The following is a 25,189-nucleotide window of genomic DNA, read 5'->3' on the forward strand; positions in this document are numbered from 1 at the left end:
ATTTTTTTCTCAGTAGTATATCTGCCAGTATTGACATCTGGTGATGTCAAGGTTTTAGGATCTTTTCCAAGGCACCTCTAGCAACAGGATGACTTGCCCCTGGCATTGTAACAGCACCTGCAAGTCTCTCTGTGAACAAATGTCTGGGGGTTGGCCGTCTTTTCAAATTATTGTTCATCTACACCAGTCCTTCAACAGTATTCCATTTACATGCTCCCCCTCACACACAGGATTCTCACAGACTTCTAGATGTAAAATAATTTTCCTATTCAGTTTTAGTCATTTTAAATTGGCCTGTGAATAGTGGCCATTGCAGTTATTATTGACTACTGTAATTGTAGAGGATCCTCAGTCCCACAGATGTTTTTAGTGTCAAAAGTTGGATGGCAGTGTACTGGGCACTGCAGGGGCTTCTGCAAGGGCTGACCACTACCGCCACCACTACTTCCAGCCACTTGGGATATAATGGTGGGGGAGGTCAGAAATTCGGGAAGTATAGAAATAGCATGCTGTCTCATTGGACTTGGAGGCGGGGGTTGAAGAGGCTGGAGAAGGATTATCCTGAGGGAGTAAAGGATAAGGAAATGTGGGCATGAGGCGCGAGGATGTGAGAAGGATGGCCGACTGGGGTGCTGGCCTGTGGGGAAAGGATGATGGAGATAGGAAAGGTGGCTAGCCATCACCCCCAAGCACAGGAAGAGCAGCCTCAAAGGATGTGCTGCAGACTGAACTGTGTTCCCCCCGCAAAATCCTGTGTGGAAGCCCTACTGTGACTATGTTTGGAGATGGAGCTTATAAGGAAGTACTCATGCATAATGAGGTCATAAGGATGGAGCCCTGATCCTGCAGGATTAGCGACCTTATTTAGGCATTAGAGAGCTCCCTCTTTCCCTTCTTGCTACATGAGAACTCAGGGAGAAGGTGGCTGTCCACAGCCAGGAGGAAAACTCTCCCTGGAAACTGAGTTGGAGTTCCAGCCCAGAGCCGTGAGAAGTAAATTTCTGTGGTTTAAGATACCAGTTTGTGGAATTCTGTTATGGCAGCCTGAGCTGACCATACAGGGCGTATACAAAGTTTCCATCAGAATCTTGGTAAACACACACTGCACCATGAACCAATTCCCAGGGGCCGAGATCTGGATTTCCTCAATTTACGGGAATACAACACTATCCACTGGCCTCAAACAAGGAGGTGGTGTTTGTTTTCTTTTAAATTGTGGACCGAAGGTTGGGAATTACCTTCCTGCTCCTAACAGGTGCCCAGCACAAGAAAAGGCTCATGGTGAACAGCTGCTTAACTGATGTCACCATTGTGGAGACCCAAGGTCAAGACGCCCACACAAAGAAAGCTGCCAGTAGAGGTGTGGGGTTTGGACTCTTCTCCAAAAGCTCCGTGTTAGGAAGCCGCCCAGAGCACGTGACCTCCTAGGGGCCCTGCCACCCACCCTGCAGTTCAGTGCCTGCACAACCAGGATCTGGACTCTCTTCCTTACAAAGAGAGTCTGGATCACTGTTCCTTATTTATAGTAACTTTTTTACAAATTACACTTTTGCACTTTGATGAATGTAAGGTGTTGTGGCATCTCGATGAGCTGACCTCATCTCTCCATTGCTGCTAATCACATGAATGCACACCCAGTCTGAAATGCTCTCCAGTGACCACTCGAGGCTTTGGACATGTAGCCATGCCACAAATCATCCAGAGAAATACCGACCTCTAGACTGGCTAAAATTCTAGAAGCCTGCTTTCCTCCATTTCTTGATGTTTTCAGCCAGTCTTTTAACTACCAAAGCATTTAATATTCCCATAATAGTCATCTTACAGCAGAAATGAATTTTCCAAAATGTGTTCATGGTATTTTCCATTAATATAAAATTTAAAATTTTAAATGTAAAGAAAAAGGTTATTTATTTTCTGGACTTTAATAGACATCTTCTTGTTGATTTATAAGCACCTCGATTATATCCACCCTAGGGTCTTGCAGGTCAAAGTTGAAGATGATTTCAGAGAGAAAAAAAAATGTTCTCTTTTGTTTCAGTCATAAAGTTAGTGTATGGATGAAGATAACAAAATCAATCAGTTGCTTGATGTTTCCGTTGTTAGCCTAGCTCAAAATTTCCTTTTTAAGGAATGATAGATACCTTTGGTCACACTTTAGTAAAACCAAATGCTGCGTCAGGGAGCAATGATGTTCATTCTGGTCCTTGCTCTCCTCTTTAGGATGCTGGTGGGAAAAGAAAGAGGATAAACAGACCTGGTAATTGTGAGGGGGAAAAAAGCAACAGCAGCAATAGTATTAGAAATGTTATATTTATAACCCTTTTAGGGGAAAAAAGGGGGTAACTGCAAAGCAGCACAATTTATGGGCATGGAGTAAAGCAGTTTCCCATCACAGATCAGTCATTGTACTTCCCGGTACCTCAGGATGCTGGTCACCACAACCATGGGGCCTTTGTTTTGGTCAGTGTTTTTTAATCACCCATTCACATGAACAAACTGACATAGCTCTTAAAGTGGATTGTGCATTAACCATTCAGAATTGGACATTTGTTTCTGAAGGAAAAGGTTTGGTTTTCTAAATGCCTCGGTTCTATTCTTTTTTTTTTTTTTTTTTTTCCAATCATTGACAATAGTTCTTTGAAAGTTTTTAGACATCAGAAGGCTTTCTGAAAGCTGTACCAGACAAGACAAGGCTCAAAAATAAACATGGAAAGAAAGCAAATTAGAATTGTTGATATTGTGTCAGTGTTAAAAACCAGCTGATCCTAGATTTAAGATAAAACCAGTATTACGTACATTCATTGTTTTACATGACGTTAAAGATTTACCTTTAAAATATGCAATGCACACTTACCTGAGAATTTAATCCATTATGCTGCTTAGATGACTCTAGCCATGTCTATCTCAGGAATCTAGCATTTCTTCCTCTCTGCCATCAAAATTTATACTTTAAATTAAGTCATAAAAATCCTAACAATTTTAAAACAAATGTTAACATTCTCTGACTCTGAAATAGCACAAACAGAATTGCTGTGTTCTGTAAAATCATTCCTTTCTTTACCTATCAGTTATGTAGTTCACATAGTTGATGAGACTCAACTTCCTCATCACTCAATTTTCCAAAGACAAAGAGCATAGCAGACCTCATCTATAACTTTTTTCAAAGTTCTCAATTTATTAGCAAGTTAGTCTGTCACTGTACTTCTCCACCCTCTAGTCTGCAAACTAGAGGCTTAAGTAGCCTTCCTTGGCGTTTATAGGGATCTGACAAATTCCATTAGAAAGTCAATTCAACTTTTTGTTTCTCTTGACATCGACACAGTAGGTCAGCCTATGTGTGAGCGGAGCCTGTCAAAATGGCTGTCTTGCTGCATTTCTCATTGTTGTTCTCTTGGGTGATATCCCTTGAAGGTCATTTTATAGATCGTCTTATCAAAAGCATGTCAACAATAGTAGCTGGGCAAGAACTGGTTCCGCCTAATAAGATATGTCCTCCAAAGCCACTAACAGCTTGATGCCCTGACAAAACCCAGCTGCCTAAGTACTTCACCATGACTTCAGGCTAGTCTCAGACTCACCATGTCTGATCTGCACATTCATTCTCAGATCTCAAAAGTACACTGCTTACTTAATAGCTTTTATTCTCTGAGTAAAGGATGAAAGCCCAGATAGATGCAAGTATGCAAACAGTGTTTTGCTTTAGTATTGCAGCTCCTCTGCCTCACACTTTTATACCACAGACACATATGCACAGTCAGGATCTGTAAGTATATCCATGCATGCTTTCAGTTTGATGCCTAAGTCTCAGGCTTATTTAAAAGCAAGTCTGGTAAGTGAGTCCAGACTGATGTTTGGACCATTCTGAAATCAAATAGCCTCCAAGAAAAGGCAGTTCAGGGCACCAGCCCATCGGCAGATTTTCCCTAAAGTGGACTCACTTGTGTTTAGTACATAGAATGCCATCCTTAATCTGACTTGTAGGATGAGTAGGTAGATGGGAAGGATGACAGGTACCAACTTTTTGAATATGTTAGTTTCCTCACCTCCATCAGCTGAGTATAGCCCGTCCACAACGAGCATCTTGTTTTGCCTGTTTCGGTACCTCTTTTCACTGAAGTCTGCTCACCTATTTATTGCCCATAAAACCACATTTTTATAGATGCCCTCATTCCCATGAAAAGTTAAGTACCACTTCCTAAGAAATTCAAATGCCATTGGTCAAATAAACCATCAGAAATCTGAGGTCTCAGAGTTCCCGTCGTGGTACAGTGGAAACAAATCTGACTGGGAACCATGAGGTTGCGGATTCGATCCCTGGCCTCGCTCAGTGGGTTAAAGATCCAGCGTTGTCGTGAGCTGTGGCGTAGGCCAGCAGCTGTAGCTCCTATTAGACCCCTAGCCTGGAAACCTCCATATGCCTCAGGTGCAGACCCCAAAAGCAAAAAAAAAAAATCTGAGGTCTCCACACGAGCATATAGTGTGATGACTTACTGTAGGTTTGGGCTGAATCTACTGCAGCTTTGCTGACTTCAGTTCTGACAGGTTAAATAGAAGCAGCTAATGAAATTAAGCACCAAGTTTTATTAATCTTACCTTGTCCCTCAAGAAACAGTTATTCCTTTTTCGTGGGGTTTATAACTTGATTCTAGACTGTGGACTGGCTTGTTAGTACAGCCATGCACCCACCATCTAAGGAACCAAGTGCATTTGATTAAGCCTTTAACATCACTCCCGGGAGCGGCTGTGCCAGAGAGCCACTGGGCATGGAAGACATTAAACATTTGTTTTTCTGCCCTGTAATCAACCTTAACCATGACCTGTCACCCCAGCGCTAGAGGACCTGGGGGCCTTTCTGGGTCAGGTATCATGTACTAGAGATTTGAACTTAGTACAAATGAGAAATAGATTTAAATTACTAAGCTAATTTTCATTTCCGATTTTAAACAAAATTTAAATAAGAGGTAGTCATATTTAACCAATACCAGCAGCCCCATCTGTCCTGCCTTGAGGGATTTATACATTCTTGCTTTGCGGGGAGGGTAGGGGTGGGGGGAACCGTGTTGAGTTAAGGACACTAACATGGACTTCTTCATTCCAATAAGAGGTTTAAAGCCTGTTAAAATATTTAATATGAGTTGATGCCAGATGGCTTGGTATCACATACCTTAGAAATAACCTCTAAGTTAAATGTTAATGCCTTATTCTCTTATTATCTTTCTAGCATTAGTTCTCCAAGATTATTTTCATTTATTACGGAATTGGGTGATTATCCTAATTTAAATATGTAAAGCCCTATAGGACCTAATTTGCAAGTAAAAATACAGACATAGTTTGTGCAGAGAGTAGGTGTGTTCTCACTCAGGCCTGGAGGCTGTTCTGTCTCAAGATTCCCCCCCCCGCCCGTCCCCCATCTCCCCCCTCCTTCGTGTTTATTAATATGGAGCTGGACATCTCTCCTGGTGTTCTGAGAACTTCATATTATTTTCTCTTATGCTTTTCTCTTTGAAGCTCTTAACTGTGTGTTTTATCTAGAAAAATAAAAAAAATTTTTGAAGAATTCAATAAATTTTAAATTAATAAGAGATATAAGCAAGAATCCTCACTAGAAATATTCTATGAGGAAAATATTGGTAAATAGATAAAAGGGACATCCATTCTATCAGTTTTATGTGCACAGATAGTCACTGAGGTGTATTTTCCATAAGTCTGTATATTTTATTTTTGTTACTTTTTTAATTTTTTGTCTTTTCAGTGCCGCACTCTCAGTATATGGAGGTTCCCAGGCTAGGAGTCAAATAGGAGCTGTAGCTACAGTACACAACAACTCGACACCACAGCAACTCAGGATCCGAGCCGTGTCTTCGACCTACACCACAGCTCAAAGCAATGCCTGATCCTTAACCCACTGAGTGAAGCTAGGGATAGAACCTGTGTCCTCGTGGATACTCGTCAGATTCATTTCCACAGAACCATGACAGGAACTCCCTTGTTCGTTTTTTTTTAAACCTAAGTAAGACAATATAGTGTATGTCAGTGCCAAAAATTTGTTTAATGGCCTCTGACAAAATGGACCAAAACTTAACAAAGCTAAAGAGTTGATTTAACCTTTAAAAATATGTATTTGTTATTATCATTCTTAAAAGCAATCACATAGTGTGTGTGTGTGTGAGAGAGAGAGAATGGTTATTTAAACAAGGAAAACATTATAGGTACAAATGGTACCTAATTTGCAAGTGGAAATATGGTTGTTCATGCAGATGTAAGTACATTCTCATTTAGGAGCAGTGGGTCTATTGTCTCCCCACCCCCCCAAAAAAAAACTGGCTCTAGACATATAATCACTCTGCAAATCTAGTCAGCATATTTACACTGAAAACAAATGTAGCCAATTATAGAAAAATAGGTGGAACTCTTTTAAGCATTCATTAAATCTTTCGGGGCAAGAGGGTAAACTAAACTTTATAAAGCTGCTGTAAAAGTAACTATTTTAGAATTTAAATACAGTTGTGTAATTTACTGCTTGTTACCAGATTCAATTTTAACCAAAATTTAGCCTCCAGAAAATAACTCTAAATGAGGTGGTGCCTCTGAGAGCCTGTGACCAAGCCCCTGATACAAGCATTTGAAAATTAGGGCTTCAGCATGTCCATTTCATGCTGAATCAAGACTGCCTTTCAGTTTCCGAAAAGAATCCCATGGTTTAAGTGGTCTTGAATAAACGTGGTGGTGGGTTACAGCCCCTGCAGGTGTGCTCCTGTGAGCATCCTCCATAGGGTAGGAAGCATTGTCTCTCCTGCCCATTCATGGTCTGCAGGACCACAGCCAAGAAGCCAGCTTTCTCCCACCTATTTCCTCACTTTTAATGATGTATCCTGGAGAAAGAATTAAAGCAACAGAATATGAATGTTACAGTGTCATTTGCAAAGCTAAAACATCAATGAGGGTCCAATTTTCACGAAGAATGACTAGTGCAGCTAGCTATTTAAGAAGTAATCATCAAAACCAGGCTTATGAGAAGGGGCCAGCAAAGATACGTTTGTGTATTACACACGGTGCTGGGTGCCTTAGAGTGGCAGAGGGGGTGGTGGCTTTCAGCTATGTGATTTGAAGCACCCCAAATACCTCCTAGTCAGAAAGCAGAACTAAATTACACATACACTCCTTTGTTCCATTTATTTTGTGTTAGTTTCCTATCTTTGTGCGAATGTGGTCTCCATAGCTCTCTTTGCAAATGTACATACCAGTGCTCCCCTTATGGCACAACAGGTTAAAAACCCAGCATAGTTCTAGAGGATGCAGGTTTGATCCCTGAGCTTGCTCAGTGGGTTAAGGATCCCGCATGCTGCAGATTAGGTTGAAGACGCAGTGCAGATCCAGTGTGGCTGAGGCTATGGTGTAGGCTGGCAGCTACAGCTCCAGTTCAACCCCTAGCCTGGGAACTTCTATTTGCTGTGAGTGCGGCCATAAAAAGGAAAAGAAAACATACATAACTCTGGAAAAGATAACCCACTGGGGGAGTTCCCGTCATGGCGCAGTGGTTAACGAATCCAACTAGGAACAATGAGGTTGCGGGTTCGGTCCCTGCCCTTGCTCAGTGGGTTAACGATCCGTCTGTAGGTTGCAGACGCGGCTCGGATCCCGCGTTGCTGTGGCTCTGGCATAGGCCGGTGGCTACAGCTCCGATTCAACCCCTACCCTGGGAACGGCCCAAGAAATAGCAACAATAACAACAACAACAACAACAAAAAGACAAAAAGACAAAAAAAAAAAAAGATAACCCACTGGGTGACAGTCACCTTGAGATCAGATATATACGATCATTTCCTCAGAGAGAGAAAGATCTGTGTCAGGAACGGGAATTAAATACTTTAGGGAATTAGTCAAATGGAGAGGAAGGCACCCACGTACAAGCTGGATCTCCCCTGCTTTCCCAAGTTGCTGTGGAGTCGGAGAGAGGCCCAGTTTTGAAAGTACTGCCCTCTCGTGAAAAACGTGAACATTGGAGAGTTCTGTTGTATGTCCTCATCCCAAAAGACATTTTTTTAAGGTGAGAGAGGCCTTCAGCCATTCTAAGAAACGTTGTCCAGGTGAGAAAGGTCAGCAGGTTACAGAGGCCAGTGCAACAGGGCTTGTTAGGAGTAACCCAAGCCTTAAGGAAGCAGCAGCAAGCAGAGAGCTGGGGTTTCCACTGGAGGTAATGGGTCCTCTGACTCCAGAGAAGTCGGCTTAACTCTGAAAGGGTTTAAAATGTGGATTAGAAAAATCCTACAATGGGCAATTTGATCTTTTTCCCCCTTTCACACCTGGGACAAGGTGATTCTCCTAAATGGTTCCGCATTATTTTGGTGGAGATAATTTGTACACAGTTACTTTGATAAATGCTTCCACCCACCACCTCTTTCCTTCCCTCTTTTCTGTTTTAAGAGCACCCCCTCCTGAAATCAGTGGCTCCTATTGTCTTCCGTCCTCAGAGATTGGCATCCCTAGGGAAGACTAGAAATGCCAGTGTGGACTGACCCAGTTGTTTTTCAGGAGTCATTGCTCATAAAGCTGTGAACATGGAAACCACTTCATATTGATGCATTGTTTTAATACAAGGGTCAGCACTTTACACTTAGCATTAAGTTTTTCGTCAAAAATCTTCCCTTGTGAACAATAATTTCCCACTATTCTATGTTGTAGTGTTCTCTCACCTGTTTGCCTCTTTTGAAAATTTCTATTTCATTCAGAAACAGTAAGGACTAAAGAAGAGGGCAAAACATTAGAGCAGCCACTATTGAAGATAAAAGTATGATTAAGATATTGAGAAAATAATTTAATGGGTTGAAAAACATCTGGGACATCAAGGAGTTTACTGGCTAAAAACAACATCTTTATGCATCGTTGGCCTTGCCATCAGGGATCTCATAGCAGAGGAGAAGGGTGAGTGGGAAGTGGAAGGTTTTAAAATAAGGACCTTGGAGTTCTTGTCTTAGCTCTGTGGAAACTAATCTTACTAGCATCCATGAGATGCAGATTCGATCCTGGCCTCACTCAGTGGGTTAAGGATCTGGCGTTGCCATGAGCTGTGGCGTAGGTCGCAGACACAGCTCAGATCTGGCGTTGCTGTGGCTGTGGTGTAGGCCAGCAGCTACAGCTCCAATTCACCCCTTAGCCTGAGAACCTCCACATGCCTCAGGTAAGAAGGCCCTACCTAAAAAGCAAAAACAAATAAATAAAATAAGATAAAATAAAGACCTTGTGTCTTTAGAGACTAAAGCTTAGTTCATTTGGGAGTGGAAAGACTGAAGACAGGAAACATTCAGGAAGGTATTTTGAAGGTCCAGGTAAGATGACAGAAGCTGTGAAGAGGTAGAAGAGGGGAAGGGCCAAAAGCTCTTTAGGAATCAGAATCCCCAGGATTTGGTTTCCTAATTGCTCTGACAGCATCACTAGTGACTGTGTGAACTTGCTGTGCCTGGTCTCCCACAAATTTCCAGGCCAGCCTTAGTGAGCAAGAAGGAAGGGTGCATTCTAAGATCAGTGAATATTATTTAGGCAGTTTATAGTACCCAGTCCTCTCATTTTCTGCTGGCAAAAAAACGGAAAACAAAGTTCACAATTAACACCTACAACATACTACAATTTGTTTGACATGGTTCTTTACCTGATCAGGATACAGTAAGAGTTTAAATCCTAGAAATAGACCTGGAGAAGAAGTAGGGGAGAAGCAATATCTAGAAAAAGTTTGGTCTAGTTGCCCAAGGGGTTAAAATAAAGGAGGTTTAAGTTGAAGCAAGATGCCAATACACAGGGAACAACTGAATAGAGATGAAATATAACAATCTTTTAACAATTCAGACTATACTACAAAGCTACCATAATCAAAACAGTGTGGTGGTACTGGCACAAAAATAGACATGGAACAATGGAACAGAATAGTGAGCCCAGACACCAACCTACACACCTATTAATCTTTAACATACAATGGGAAAGTCTCTTAAGTAAGTGGTGTTGGGAAAGCTAGACAGCCACATGTAAATCAGTGAAGTTAGAACACTCCCTGACACCATACACAAAAATAAACTCAAAATGAATTAAATACTTAAATATAAGACACCATAAAACAAACTCCCAGAAGAGAGCATAGGAAGAACATTCTCTAACATAAATCATACCAGTGTTTTCTTAGGTCATCCTTCCAAGGCAATAAAAGCAAAAATAAACAAAAGGGACCTTATCAAACTTAAAAGCTTTTGCATAGCAAAGAAAACCATAAACAAAACAAAAAGACAACCTGTGGAATGGTGGAAAATATTTGCAAATACTGCACCCAAGGGTTTAATCTCTAAAATATAAAAACAACTCATACCACTCAACAATGGAAGAATGAACAATCCAATTGAAAAGTGAGCAGAAGACCTAAATGGACATTTCTCCAAAAATGACAGACAGATGGCCAATAGGGACATGCAAAGGTGCTCAACATCACTAATTATTAGAGAAATGCAAATCAAAACTACAAGGAAGTACCACCTCACACTGGTCAGAATAACTGTCATTAAAAAGCCTACAGATAACAAATGCCAGAGAAGGTATGGAGCAGAAAGAACCCTCTTACACTGTTGATGGGAATGTTAATTGGTACAGCCTCTATGGAAGTTCCTTAGAAAGCTAATTATAGAGCTAACATGGAGTTACCGTTGTGGCTCAGCGGTAACAAACCCGACTGATATCCATGAAGATGTAGCTTCGATCCCTGGCCTTACTCGGTGGTTTAAGGATCCAGCATTACCGTGAGCTGTAGTATAGGTCACAGACACAGCTGGCATCTGGCTCTGACATTGCTGTGGCTGTGGCGTAGGCTGGCAGCTACAGCTTTGATTCCACCCCTAGCCTGGGAACTTCCATATGCCATGAATTCAGCCTTAAAAAAACAAAACAAAAAAAATCTACCTTCGATATTTTGGCACCTTTGAGTCTTTCCTTCCTACCTGCTGCAGCCACAGCTTGTTGCAGAGGTATTTTGGGGAAGTATGTGAATCTCTGGTCTCTTAAGTCCGGTACTACACGGATATTTTCTGAGAGTGCGTTACTTTACTAAGCCTGGAATTGCAATCCAGTAGCTTCTCAGTAGGGATGCACTGTCTGTGCTGTTCTGTGGATGAGTCCATTCTAACAGAATGCTTTATATTTCAAAACACACATTGATTTAGTGTACATAGTACTGCTGTGTAGGCTGATAGGACACGTTTTTACATTTTTAAAAATATTTTATCAACAGTATTTTTAGGTTATAGCCAGTGTCTTTGTATTGTTTATCAGGCCGTCTCAACGCAGGGGGCTTTCAAATGGAATGGGTTTAATTTTCTCTAGTCATTGCCTTAGGCCACATTTTCTTGAATTTTGCTTTTCTACCTCTTAACAATATTTAGCAGTATTCAGGTCACTTTCAGTTAATAGAAGGTCAGTCTGGTCCATTTTTAAACTATCTCATATTGACTTAAATCTAATTTCCTCTTTCCACGTCATCAGGGTGGCTGGGGCATGGGCTGGTTGTCAGACACCTCTTTTCTCCCTTTCTAAGGCCTGCCTCCTAGGCTGTGGGGCCGGATGATGGAGGAGAGCAGCATCCCTTCACCTCATTTCTTGCTTCTTAGACAAGCACCATCTTGCCATTCGTGCCCTCTGGGTGACAAGTGTCAAAATGCTACATGACAGGGGGTAGTCCAGAGAACTCCCTTCCCATTCCATGATGTGGAAGACCCCACCCTGGCTCAACTTCCACAGCTGAGCCCTGCCCCCTGGGTACCAGAAACTTTCTAACAAGGCGGGGGCAGCAGTGGGTGGCGTTCTGTGTATATGTGCCTACACACATTTATTGTATGTTTTACCGATGTAGACAATGTGTAGCACATGATTTACAGATAATACAACATATAGTACTCTTTAATGCTTATTGCATGGAGCCAGTTGATTCTCCCAGAAGACTTCCAGTGACTTCTGCAGCTGTAACTGACAAATGAGTCTGGTTCTGACATGAGTGGTGGGTGATATATTCCTCTAAGAACTAAGGCAAAAGTGAAACAAAGAGGAAGGATGTCAACTTCACTTGTTAGTGTCATGAGCAGCTTCTTTCTGAATCAGATAATAGTTTCATTCTTTCAGCTTCTTCAATAGCTGGAAGAATATATCCTCCTGTTTTTATGCTATTCACAGTGTAAGGCTCTAGACACTCTTAATTTTAATCTGCACTATTAGCATTTTCTCCCATCACTTTTTAACTACAGACAGTCAACAAAACAGTAAATCAAGCCCTAATTTATAGGGTTTTCAGATTTCAAGCTACTTACATGACCTTCCTGAGTAAGTAATTGGGACAAGATGTGTGGCCACATGCCGTGTTTTTCCACCATATGGATAGAATAGACATTTTGAAAAACTATGAGGATAAATAATGATAGTGGGAAAATAAGAAATGATAGGTTTTCAGTATTGGTTACCTTTGTTTATAAATTATTTAATTGTAACTTTATTTCATTTAATTTTTGAGAATGGCTATGTTTCAGTTTCTAAAAATTTTAAAATTGGCCGACCACCTGCCTCCAGAATACCACTGCCTGCCCACACAGCCCACACAGAGTCCTCTGAAGATCCTCCCAGCTCCCTGGGGTGATGCCTCCTAATGAGATGCAGAGGTGGTGGAGACCACCGCCTTGGTGCTCCGTCTCTGCACTCAGCTCTCAGCAGGTTACTGCCTTGAAGCTCCAGCCCGGGACAGCACTCCAGAGCCTTCTTCTCACAAGCACCCCCAGTCTTCACCAGTGAGTCTCTTGATTCCCTCCAAACACAAGTTCCAAGTTGGTGTGCAGGGCCAAGCCAGGAGACGAGTGGCTCATACCCAAAAAAACCCTGAAGTCCCCCCAGGGGTTCAGTAAAGCACCTTTAAAGGCAAGGTGAGGAACAGGGACAGATGTGACTGGTCATTGCAAACTCCTTCATGTTGGAATCCTTTGTTCTTGCAGCTGTCCACATAGGTCAGGTCAGGCTATTTCTGTAAACCTTCAATAAGACAAATGTTATTATCTGTTCTGCAACTTTTTCTCTATATGTGAATATTGGTGTTATCTCCTTAAAGGTTCAAAGCCTTGAGAATGGGCTGTCCTGTATGTTTCAGGCTATAGGCAACATTCTTAACTAAGCAAAAGCAATGGAACACAAAGGTTAAAGTAAAAGAAACAGATCTAATAGGGAGTCAGATTTGTTCTTCCCTAAAACTAAGAGGAAAAAGTCATCTTCTCCCCGTTTTGGTGGCAGTGGGGGAGAGGAGACAGGGAGACTGAGTCCTGCATACACCACACTCCACACTCTGCCCGGGTAGCTCATTGTGCCTACAACCCCATCCTCTCCTCTCCACACTTTCTGGTGGACTTCTGGGGCTGTCAAAGCCAGCTCACCTTCTCTCAGGCCTAGGGAAGGTATTAATGTCTCTTCAGAAGGTAGAGTACTCAATCTCTCTCTCTTTCAACATCACTGGTTATTAACTCTGGGGTAACAACCTCTGTGGCTAAACTTGTATGCAGTTTTATTTAGCATTCTCAAATTTAATTCTGGTTGAAAAATGTCCACAATTTGGTTTAACTCATAGACATGATCGTTTTCTCCCTAAATCACTTCATGATGTGTATGTGCGTATATGTGTGTGTTTTTGTCTTTTCAGGGTACTTAACATTTTTTCTGGTCTGGGTAATGCCTACAATTAATAATTATATTCTGGTTTTCCCACATTCCAAAATACAAAAACCTTAACTTTGTCCTACTCACTTGATTTTTAATTAGTAGACCCTGAGGAATTCAGATATTCCTAAAGCTTGATAACATTCTTCAAAGAGAAGTGGAATTCCTTCTATACCCCTGGAGTAAAATATCTTTAATTGATCTAAGTCTTAGCCTCTTCAAGATTATAGTTCTCCAAATAAAATCTTAGTGAAGGAAAGAAATGGGCAAGGGTGAGAAATTATTTTACCAGATATCAAACACACTATAAAACTATAGCAAGAGGAGTTCCCAAAGTAACTCAGTAGAAACAAATCCGTCTAGTAACCATGAGGTTGTGGGTTCAGTCCCTGGCCTCACTCAGTGGATTAAGGATCTAGTGTTGTCATGAGCTGTGGTGCAGGTTGCAGATTCAGCTCAGATCCCCCGAGTTGCTGAGGCTGTGATGAAGGCCGGCAGCTGTAGCTCCAATTCAACCCCTAGCCTGGGAACTTCCATAGGCTAAAGCTGCAGGTGAGGCCCTAAGAAGCAAAAAAATAAAAATAACAGAAAAAAAAAAAACACTATAGCAAGAAAACACAGGAAGATAAATAAGGCAAAAGACATATTAATCTAATGAAAGAATATCAAATACAGAATCAGGTCCAGATATAGGCATCCTGCGTGTGATAAAGGTAGCATTTCACAGGTGGTGACTCTATGTAAATATAGGAGAATGTTTCTAAAACACTGGCATGAATGGAGAAGGCCTTTGTCACTAAGCATGACATCACACTAAAAAATACTAAGGAGAGGAAATTCCCATTGTGGCTCAGCAGTAACAGCCTGACTACTATCCATGAGAATGTGGGTTCGATCCCTGGCCTCGCTCAGTGGGTTAATGATCCTGTGTTGCCGTGAGCTGTGGTGTAATGTCACAGACACAGCTCAGATCTGGTGTGGCTGTGGCTGTGGTGTAGGCTGGCAGCTGCATCTCTGATTGGACCCCTAGCCTGGGAACTTCCATATGCTGTACCTGCAGCCCTAAAAAGCAATAAAGAAAAAAAATATTAAGAAGAGATTGCCTTATTTAATTATCTACTTGAAAACTCTCAGCTTATAATGGCAAGAGACATAAACTAGGTTAAAGGACAAATGATTGGGAGAAAATATTTCCTCCATGTGTAATAGATAAAGGGGTATCCTTAGAGGTACACTGAATTTATTTTGGCTGAATACTGAACAGCCAATGTTAAAAATCAATGAACAGCCTAAGACAAGGCTGAATGTTCCCCCCATTAAATGATCTTGTGAGATACAGGAAGAAGTATGAAATTTTAAGAACTTAAGTCTTAATACTGTAACATTATATTGAAAAATTAGATATGTTTTTAAAGTTTGTCATGATGATGTAGCAGTATAATTTCTCGGCACTGCCAGCTGATAGATGGTTCCTCTGCACATTAGCAAGATTTATATAGATGGTTTTGCCTGATAAAAAGCATGAATGCCTTTGGCTGTGTGTGTCAGTGTGGGTTACTATTAGTGGACATTTTGCTGTCAGATCGATAAGTTTTCCTTTTTCTCTAATGGTGACAAAAAGGTTAACTCCTCAACTCCTAGATCTAAAGATGTGGCTGATGGTGATCACAATGCAGTATCCTTGAAGTCTCCCCACAAACTGCAGGTGTGTGCCATGCTTAAAAACAATGTCTGCTGAATATTTAAGAAGCAGACAAAAGAGTTTAGCCATACCCACGGCAGGAGGAAGTTCCTGGTTCAGAGATCAAACTCGCACCACAGCAATGACCCCAGCCCAGCAGTGACAATGCTGGACCCTTAACCCACTGCGCCACCAGGGAACTCCTGCCCTCACATTTTTATCTCTAATATGTTTACATTCATTTCCTGCCTCGCACAGTCATTGGGCATGTTGCTTTCTTTGCCAGCAGCCGTGATTGTTACAAGTCCTTTTCTGTCCGTATTAATATCTGTAGTGGACAATATCAAGGCCTGTTTTGTGCCAGGAGCCTTTTCCCATAGACAGCTGCTCACCCACCTCACTTTGAATATGTATATGAATACATATGGAGATAGTGCCAAATCTTCTCTTTATATGTCATATCATTTGTCTTTTTTTTTTTTTTTTTTTTTCCTCGTCTTTTTAGGGCTGCATCTGCAGGACATGGAGGTTCCCAGGCTAGGGGTTGAATCAGAGCTGTAGCTGCTGGCCTATGAAACAGCCACAGCACCACCAGAACCGAGCCACGTCTGAGACGTACCCCACAGCTCACAGCAACACCAGATCCTTAACCCACTGAGCAAGACCAGGGAACAAACCCACTTCCTCATGGATACTAGTCAGATTCGTTTCCGCTGAGCCACGACGGGAACTCCATAACCTTTGTCTTTGACTGAAGAGATTTTTCAGTCTCAAATTACATTCCTCATGCTTACCGATATTTAAAAACCAGTGTTCAGATATTAGCAGTAAGTCCAAACGATGGTCTTATGCTTATAAATATGATGGTAACCTATATACATCTTTGATCTCCCCAAGTTCAGTAAAGCTGGAAATAACATCTGAGGAGACATATGTCTTTCAGTCTCCGAAGACTACAGGAATTTTGGCTGAATACTGAAGCCAGAGCTGAACTTCAGTGCATGCTCAATATTTATAATATATGAAGTACTCCTTCCTATTAGTAAGGGAAAAAATGGACAAAAGGCATGAACAAACACATCACAAGAGAAGAAATACAGATGATGAACAGTAGGCATTAGGTTAGATCCAGATTCAGCAATGACTGGGTTTTTATTTTTGTCGTTATTGTCATTAGCTTGACAAAAAACAATTTAAAAGATCAGTAATGCAGTGTTGGTGAGAATGTCCAAAAACAGGGTAAATTGTACATCCTTTTATTGAAGAACCATTGGCTGTATTTACCAAAAGTTTAAACGTGTGCTCTCTGGTCCAGCCCTGTCACCTAGAAGACTCTACCCTCCAGAAGTACTCAAATGTGTGCTCAAAGATTGTGTACAAGATGATAATACTAGTTCTGATAGCAAGAAATCAAATCTAATCTAAATGTGCATGGGTGGGGAAATGGAAAAATGAATGCTGAATAACTATACAGAGGAATGCCCTATAATTATTAAAAAATAATGAGCTAGGTCTATTTGTATTATCTTAGAAGTACAACTACAGTGTATTTATTGATACAGGGGAAAATGCAAGTTCTGGAATGTCTATCATGGGATTCCCATTTGGTTTAAATATAAATAAAGAGGAGTTCCCTGGTGGCTCAATGTGTTAAGGACCTAATGTTTTCACTGCTATGGCATGGCTTCAGTCACTGGCCTGGGAACTTATGCATGCTATGGGGTATGGAAAATAAATAGATGAATAAATGTAAATAAAAAGTCTAGAGATGAGCATCAAACTATTAACAATGGTTACCTTGAGATGGAAGGTATAAATAAATGAAGGAAATTGAAGGGAAGAGGTCTTTTCCATCACACAGTTCTTTACTATTTGCACTTATGATACTGAGCATCAGTTACTTTTAATTTTATAAAATATTTAAGTAAAACTAGGCTAGACCGAACCATGGGAGAAAAGTTCCATGAAAGACGCAAAAATGAGCTATTTCTCATTACAAGGTGAATCCATGGAAAGCTTCCAGCAACTTGGTAAGCAGCTAAAAAAATGTTCATCCCTCCCACTCCCATGCCCCACCCCCTTGGCAACCATGAGTCTATTCTCTGTTGTAGACTTTTTGATGATGGCAGATCTGTGAGTCTGTCTCTGTTTCTTAGATAAGTTCATTTATGTCATATTTTAGATTCTACCTGTGATATGATATTTGTCTTTCTCTTTCTGACTTACTTAGTGTGATCATCTCTTGATCCATACATGTTGCTGCAAATAGCATTATTTTGTTCTTTTTTATGGCCGAGTAGTATTCCATTGTATATATGCACCACTCCTTCTTTATCCATTCATCTGTTGATGAACATTTAGGTTTTTTCCATGTCTTGGCTATTGTAAATAGTGCTACTATGAACAGTGGGGGGCATGTATCTTTTCAAATTATAGCTTTGTCTGGATATATCCTCAGTAGTAGAATTGCTAGATCATATAGCTATTCTGTTTTTAGTTTTTTGAGGAACCTCCATACTGTAAATTAGTGCACAGTGGCCACACTAATTTACATTCCTGCAACAGTGTAGGAGGGTTCCCTTTTCTCCACCCTTTCATCATTTATTATTTGTAGACCTTTTTTTTTTTTTTTGCTATTTAGGGCCACACCCCCACGGCATATGGAGTTTCCCAGGCTAGGGGTCGAATCAGAGCTACAGCTGCCAGCCTACACCACAGCCACAGCAACACAGGATCCAAGTCACATCTGCAACCTACACCACCGCTCACAGCAACATCAGATCCTTAACCCCTTGAGCAGGACCAGGGATTGAACCTGCGTCCTCATGGATACTAGTCAGATTCATTTCTGCTGAGCCACGACGGGAACTTTTATTATGTGTACACTTTTTAATGATGGCCATTCTGACCATTGTGAAGTGATACCTCATAGTGGCTTGATTTGCATTTCTCTAATAAGTATATGCTAAAGACTTTGGATTTTATCTGAAGAGAATGCCTTCAAGACAGACAGATTTATATTTTTTAAAAGATGTACACAAATACTCATTTGCCTGTCTTTGTTCTGAAAATGAGCAGAAATCTTATATGTACCTGATAAGTTATTCATTTCATTCTTAACAACTGTGGAGCAGATGCAATTAATGCCTTCATTTTGCAGTTGAGGAAACTTAACAGAGAAGTTAAGTCCTTTGCATGATACAACACAGTCACAGGTGGAGCTGAGTTACAAAGGCAGGCAGTCTGAACCCAGAGCCCATCCCCTTTTCTAACATACAGGGCCATCTTTGTTTGTGTTTCTTTAAGAACATATGTGTTTTCTTAAGAAAAAGGAGTCAAAAAAGTTATTTTCCATGTGACTTCCCCATACCTCCTTCCAGCCAAGATAGAATGTTCTTTGGGCTTGCACGTGGAATCACTCGGCAGCCCAGCTTGTCTACCTGTCCTTCCCACTCCCTCTAACCATCCAACTGCTTCTTTCCCCACTCATTCCTAATCCTGTCTCCCTGCTTTTCTGGATGGGCCATGAACCCTCTCGGCTTCCAGGGTCCCCAGTGGAGCTCACCCACCTTCTGTGATGTTTCTGTCTCACCCTTCCATTCAAGCTACTATTGCATAGCAAAAATCTATGCACCATCATTTGTGCCAGCAAAAATGATGTCATGATTTCTATAAACAGATGAGGTGATGTGGCTTAGAAGTCTAGGTGATAGAGGGTATTGTGGACCCCACCCCCACCCATTGACCACCCTGTAAATCCTGTACCTCTACCTCTAGCACCCTTAAAACATGCCGCACTACTAATAGAATCAAGTACTTAGAATCATCTGTGCTGTGAGAGGAGCAGAGAATATGCTCCTTTTATCAAAAATTCAGGTAACTGCTGAACAAAGGCAGAAAATGTAAGAGGCTTAAATTTCAATTATTCACGAATGAACTTTGTGGTTTCTCTTAGTAAAGAAGAGGAAGACTGATAGATGGTTATCTTCAAGATTGAGAAATACCTAAGAGAGTAGTACCAATCTAGAAACCAGAATTATGGGGAGTTTTCCTTCTATTTTAAAAAGAAATTGTTAAAGAAAGAAGGTAGAGTAATTTATGTTTGGAGACTATTATTTCATCCCTGGCATAACTGTATCCAGAAACTGTGAAACCCTCTAACATGATTCAACCTTACTTCAGGTCATAATTATAAATATACTTCATATGAGTGTGTGTGTGTGTGTGTGTGTGTGTGTGTGTGTGTGTGCTGGAATATGATGCAGCCATAAAAAAGAATGAAATGATGCTATTTGCAGCAACATGGATGGACCTAGAGATAATCATACTGAGTGAAGTCAAAGACAAATATCATATAATATCAGTAATATGTAGAGTCTTAAAAAGTGTCACAAATGAACTTATTTACAATATAGAAACAGACTCACAAACATAGAAATCTTATAATTATCAAAGAGGAAAGTGGGGGGAGATAAATTAGGAATTTGGGAGTAACATAAACACACTAATATAAAATATATATATAATAGATAGCCAACAAGGACCCACTGTATAGCACTCAACATTCTATAATAAGCTATATGGGGAAAGAATCGGAAAACAAATTTTATATATGTGTGTATATATGTATACATATATATATATATAATACACACACACACACATATACATATATAACTGAATCACTTCACTGTACACCTGAAACTAATTCAGCATTGTAAATCAACTATATTCAGTTAAAATTTTTTTTAATTATAAGTATGCTACAAAAGAATGTCTTATTCCACTAAATTCACCATGACAGTCATTGGATGCATGCTTAATGCCTAGTTTCCATTCAGTTACTTATAGTCTTTCTTCTATTCAGCAAAACGTTTTAATCTTTAAGAATTATTTGATCAGAGTTTAAATTGTGGCTCAGCAGGTTAAGAACCCAGCTAGTATCAGTGAGGATACAGGTTAAATCCCTGGCCTTGCTCAGTGGGTTAAGGATCTGGCATTGCCACAAGCTGTTGTGTGGGTTGCAGATGTGGCTGGGATCTGGTGTTGCGTGGCTGTGGTGTAGGCTGGCAGCTGCAGCTCTAATTTGACCCCTAGCCTGGAAACTTCCTTATGCTGCAAGTGCAGCCCTTAAAAAAAATTTTTTTTTAAATTTGATAACGCGTATTTTTAAATTCCTTCATTTTATACTTTTGTTCCTTCATTTATACTTTAAATGAGATTTGTATAAATTTACAAAGATACATGCACAATAATGTTCTTCACAACAATGTTCTTCGCAACATTGTTTATAAAGCAAAAAAATTGAAAGAACCCAAATGTCTCTAAATAGGAACTTGATTATTAATTCGGATTAATATGTAAAATGATGCACAAGAAATACAGTCAATGTTTTGTCATAACTTTGTATGGAGTATAATCTGTAAAAATATCAAATTACTATGATGTACACCTGAAACTAATATAGTAATCTAAGTCAACTCTCCTTCAATAAAAAATAAGTAAAAACAGGAGTTCCCATTGTGGCACAGCAGAAACGAATCTGACTAGGAACCATGAGGTTGCATGTTCAATCCCTGGCCTTGCTCGGTGGATTAAAGATCTGGCATTGCCATGAGCTGTGGTGTAGGTCACAGACACGGCTCAGATCCTGCGTTTCTGTGGCTGTGGTATAGGCCAGCAGCTGTAGCTCCGATTCAACCCCTAGCATGGGAACCTCCATATACTGCGAGTGTGGCCCTAAAAAAGCCAAAAAAAGTAAAAATAATAAAGTAGGGTATAATTATTGATATTAAAAAGTTATTCACCACATGGTGAGTTTTTTAAAAGATTACAAAAGTAGACTGATCTTTTTTAAAATTGTTTAGAAGTCTGGAAAGATGTAAGTCAAAATGTTAACAGTACTTCTCTCAGTGAATTTGCAGAGAGTTTTCACTTACAACTTTCTATCTAGTGCATTGTGAAAGGTGGTTTTTTAAATTATTATATACTTTTATATTTAGCATGTATAGTTTCGCAGGTAGAGAAAATATTTCTTTTTTTAAAAGTCAAACTTGAAAAGGTAAAGAGGAACTCTGAAATTTACTAATTACTTAAGCATAAAAAAAAATCTGCACAGCACATGTCAATTTTCCCAGCACTGTAACTTGTTTTTGAGGGTTTTCCCCCTCTGCCCCTACTGAAATAGTATTAGCGCTTTCCCCAGCCCACGGCTTCCGTTCATTGTCCATCTGTCTCCCTCCCTCCTTTGAGCTGATGCAGCAGACTCTTGCTAGCAGTATGCCCAGTCTCCCAAGGATAGATTTGAGGGAGGACATTAATGTCCCTGGTCCTTCTTCTGGCATTAAGCCTGTCCTTTACCTCAGCCAGTTAAGTTAGGAAGTAGCGGGATCTTTAGTGCGTGTCCCTGGGGAGAACATGTGTAACCCAGCAGCTGCCCTGAGTGATGTGGCCCATAAGCTCTGTTGACCGTAACCCAAGCTCCACCCTCAGGCTTTGCAGTTCAGAACCTGAAATAAGACAATTTTCTTCAAAGGTAGAGAAATGCAACTCAGCCCTCTCTTGGGCCGTTGTTCGATTCTCATAAGGTCGTTACTTAGTCTGATCTGAAAAACAACAAAATTTGTAGAAGTATCTTGTCAATACCCAGGTATTTTGTGTCTTCCTGCGTTGCTGCTGGTTTAAATCAGCTTGACCCCTGGGTGGGTGGCTTTAAGTGATGGAGTATCACTGTTTGAATAAGGGAAGGTCAGGAATCCCAAAGAGTGGACAGAGAGGCACATGTTCTGAACAAACCCATTTACCAGGTAATCTATTAATGTTTGTGACGTAAGAGAATGTGAAACACCACCCTCTCCCTAGAGTAATGACAGCAAGCTTAGCACAAGTCCAAGAAAACTTAAGCAAGATTTGTTGAAATGCTACCAGAGTCTTGGGAGGATTTTCAAAGGCTTTGTTGTAAACAGCCCTCAGCAGCTCATGAAAAGGTGGTGTTTCTGGTGCATGTTGATTATTCAGAAGGTATGACCATGAAAGTCTTACTGGAATCTCAGAATCTTTCCAAGTTACACGGTGGTGTTAGACCACAGGCACACTTCCATATTCTTTCCCTACTGTTTTCATTGTTTTTCCTACTTTTTTGTCTTTTTTTCAGAGGGGGGCGGGGGGGACACCAGAGGCCTATGGAGGTTCCCAGGCTAGGGGTGGAATCAGAGCTGTAGCCACCAGAGCCACAGCAACGCCAGATCCGAGCCACATCTGCAACCTACACCGCAGCTCACAGCACACCAGATCCTTAACCCACTGAACGAGGCTAGGAATCGAACCTGCATCTTCATGGATGCTAGTCAGGTTCATTTCCACTGAGCCACAACGGGAACGCCATGTTTTCATATTTAACGTTAGCTTTTGCTAATTTTTTTCCTTTTCCCTTTTGATTCCTTCATATCCACTTGCTCTAATACACCCAAACTCTCAACACCAAAAATACTGGAAATAAAACTTGGGGAAGAAGTGGGATTAGAGAACAGAGAGAAACAGGTGGATTCTGGGATCTCCAGAAACCTACATTAGATATAAAAATATCCAAAAGCAACGAAAAAGTTGCTTTGAATTGTTTTCATTAACCTTTGATCCCGTCTGGGTGGAGCCCTCTCCCAGGCAGCCTGCACCTGAAGAGCGCCACCTCAGGGCCCAGCCTCAGCCCCTGCTCTGCCAGGGCAGCCAACCTCCTCCTTACCCTGCAGTTTCCTCTTTTTCAGCCCCAGTACATTACAAGTTTTAGGACTAGGTAAGGCAGCTATTGTTAACATCTACCAGTATTGTTGCAGTAGAAAGCTGTGTGGATTTTGATAGTCCCAAATTTAGAGGCAGAAGTAGCCTCTCCTGAGAGTTCTGTGGCACAGCGGGTTAAGGATCCAGCGTTGTCACTGCAGCAGCTCGAGTTACTGCTGTGGCGCAGGTTTGATCCCTGGCCTAGTGACTTCCACATGCTGTAGGGGTGGCCAGAAAAAAAAGAGGAAAAAAAAGAAGCAGCCTCTGACAGACCATTACATATAGGATGGATAAATAACTAGGCCCCGCGGTACAGCACAGGGACTGTATTCAGCATCCTGTGATACATCATCACGGCAAAGAATGTGAAACAGAATATATATGTGGGGGGAGCAGGGGGTAGCTGAGTCACTTTGCAGTACGGCAGAAATTAACGTACCACTGTACCTAAGCTATACTTCAATAATTAAAAAAAGGAGAAGTAGCCTCTCTCCCTGTGTCCCTGGCTCTCACTAACCTGCTGCTGGGCTAGGGGCTGAGGTCCCTGCCTGGGCATACCCCAGGTCAAGGAGCCAGCGGGGCCTTCCCTCCTCCTCGGGGATCTCACCCAGGACCCTGCAGCCCTCTCCACAGCCCACCCGCACCTTCTCAGTGAAAGACGAATCTACCTGAAAACAAAAGGAGGAGGCAGAGGAGATGCGTGTTGGGGCCAGAGAGAGAATGGTTGGGAGACAGGACCCGGGCGTCTGGGAAAGCGCAGGAGGTCCTGCTCGGGCAGCGGGGATGGGATGTGGTCGGGGGCAGGTCATTCGCAGGTCACTGCCAGGGTGAGGCAGTTCCAGGCCAGAGCGCAGCATCTCACCTCTCTGCCCACTCCCCGAACCGGCTTTCCAGCCCCCTTTCCCTCCCTGCCGGGAAGAGGCAGCCGTGCTGGTGTTGACTGACTCGTGCCTCTGCTTCCTTTCCAGCTGACCCGCTGGTGGGCAGCATCGCCACACAGTACATGACCAACAGGGCGGAGCACGACCGGATGGCCAGACAGTGGACCAAGCGGTACGCCACATAGGGCCCGGCCCGTGGGCATGCTCACCAAGTGCATCGGGGCCCTGGACCTCGGCTCTGGTTGTCTTATTTTTATTACATTTTGAACCGTTTTGTGATGGAATGTCATCCATCCCCCCACCCTGTTCCTTTGCTCTCCCTTCCCAACCCTTCACGTTTTACCCCCTTTTTAATTTCTATTAACTTGAAAGATTTGGTTATGTTTCCCCCCCCACCCAGCGGGCATGGGAACTTTCGTTTTCAGTGCAGACGATGTTGGATCTGTAATAAGAGCTTTCTTACAAAGCTTTGTATTACCGTGTGGTTTTTGGTTTGGGCTGTTTATTTTATTTTGATTTCTTTTCTCCTTTTATGTGATCTTCGGGAAAACACAAATTCAGAGTTATATCTCGTTTCTACTTCAATGTAGTGCTTAGGGTTAATTTTTTGTACTGAAGTCTTTATTGTCGGGCGCATGCTCCTGGGAACAAGATTTTGTACAAAAGCTTCAATCAGAATCACTGTGCGTTACTGAGACTCTGTTTATCACTAGCCTTCTGTGCCCACTCAGAAGACTGTTGGAATGAACAAAATAATAATGTATTTTGATTTACTTAAAGTGCTTGTAAATTTCTTAGGGACCTGCCACTTTTGACTGTGGATCAGTTGATGTACACTTGTATTATTAAAGCACTCAATAAATCACTGTGGCTGATAACCTCGCTTCCGGTAACCTGGCGTTTGCTTTGTATCCTGGTGACCGGCGGAGCCCACCGTCCAGCCGGGCTTGCCTGACCCTGACTCAATTACAGATTCAAGTGTATTTTTCATCTCAAACCTCTAATATTTCTTTGCAGTTGAGTTGCTTGCTTACCATGTGGAATTTCCCCAGCTGTCAATAGCCTAATGATTTTATGGTTGTTTCAGATCACTCTCGTTTTGCATATTGGCCGGACATCTTTTCTGTTACAACCTTTG

General features: G+C 41.5%; 1 protein-coding gene across 3 annotated transcripts in view; it reads left to right on the forward strand.

The window, feature by feature from the left end:
* UBE2E2 (UB2E2) overlaps positions 1-24,933 on the forward strand; it is a 382,468-nt gene extending 357,535 nt beyond the window's left edge. For 2 of the 3 annotated variants that reach the window (XM_021068635.1, XM_021068634.1), the window contains one exon: positions 24,139-24,933. In XM_021068635.1, the coding sequence (XP_020924294.1) occupies positions 24,139-24,236 (98 nt within the window). In that variant the 3' untranslated portion in view covers positions 24,237-24,933. 3 annotated transcript variants of the gene reach the window in all.

The sequence above is a fragment of the Sus scrofa genome, chromosome 13, assembly GCF_000003025.6.
Source record: "Sus scrofa isolate TJ Tabasco breed Duroc chromosome 13, Sscrofa11.1, whole genome shotgun sequence".
Lineage (NCBI taxonomy): Eukaryota > Metazoa > Chordata > Mammalia > Artiodactyla > Suidae > Sus > Sus scrofa.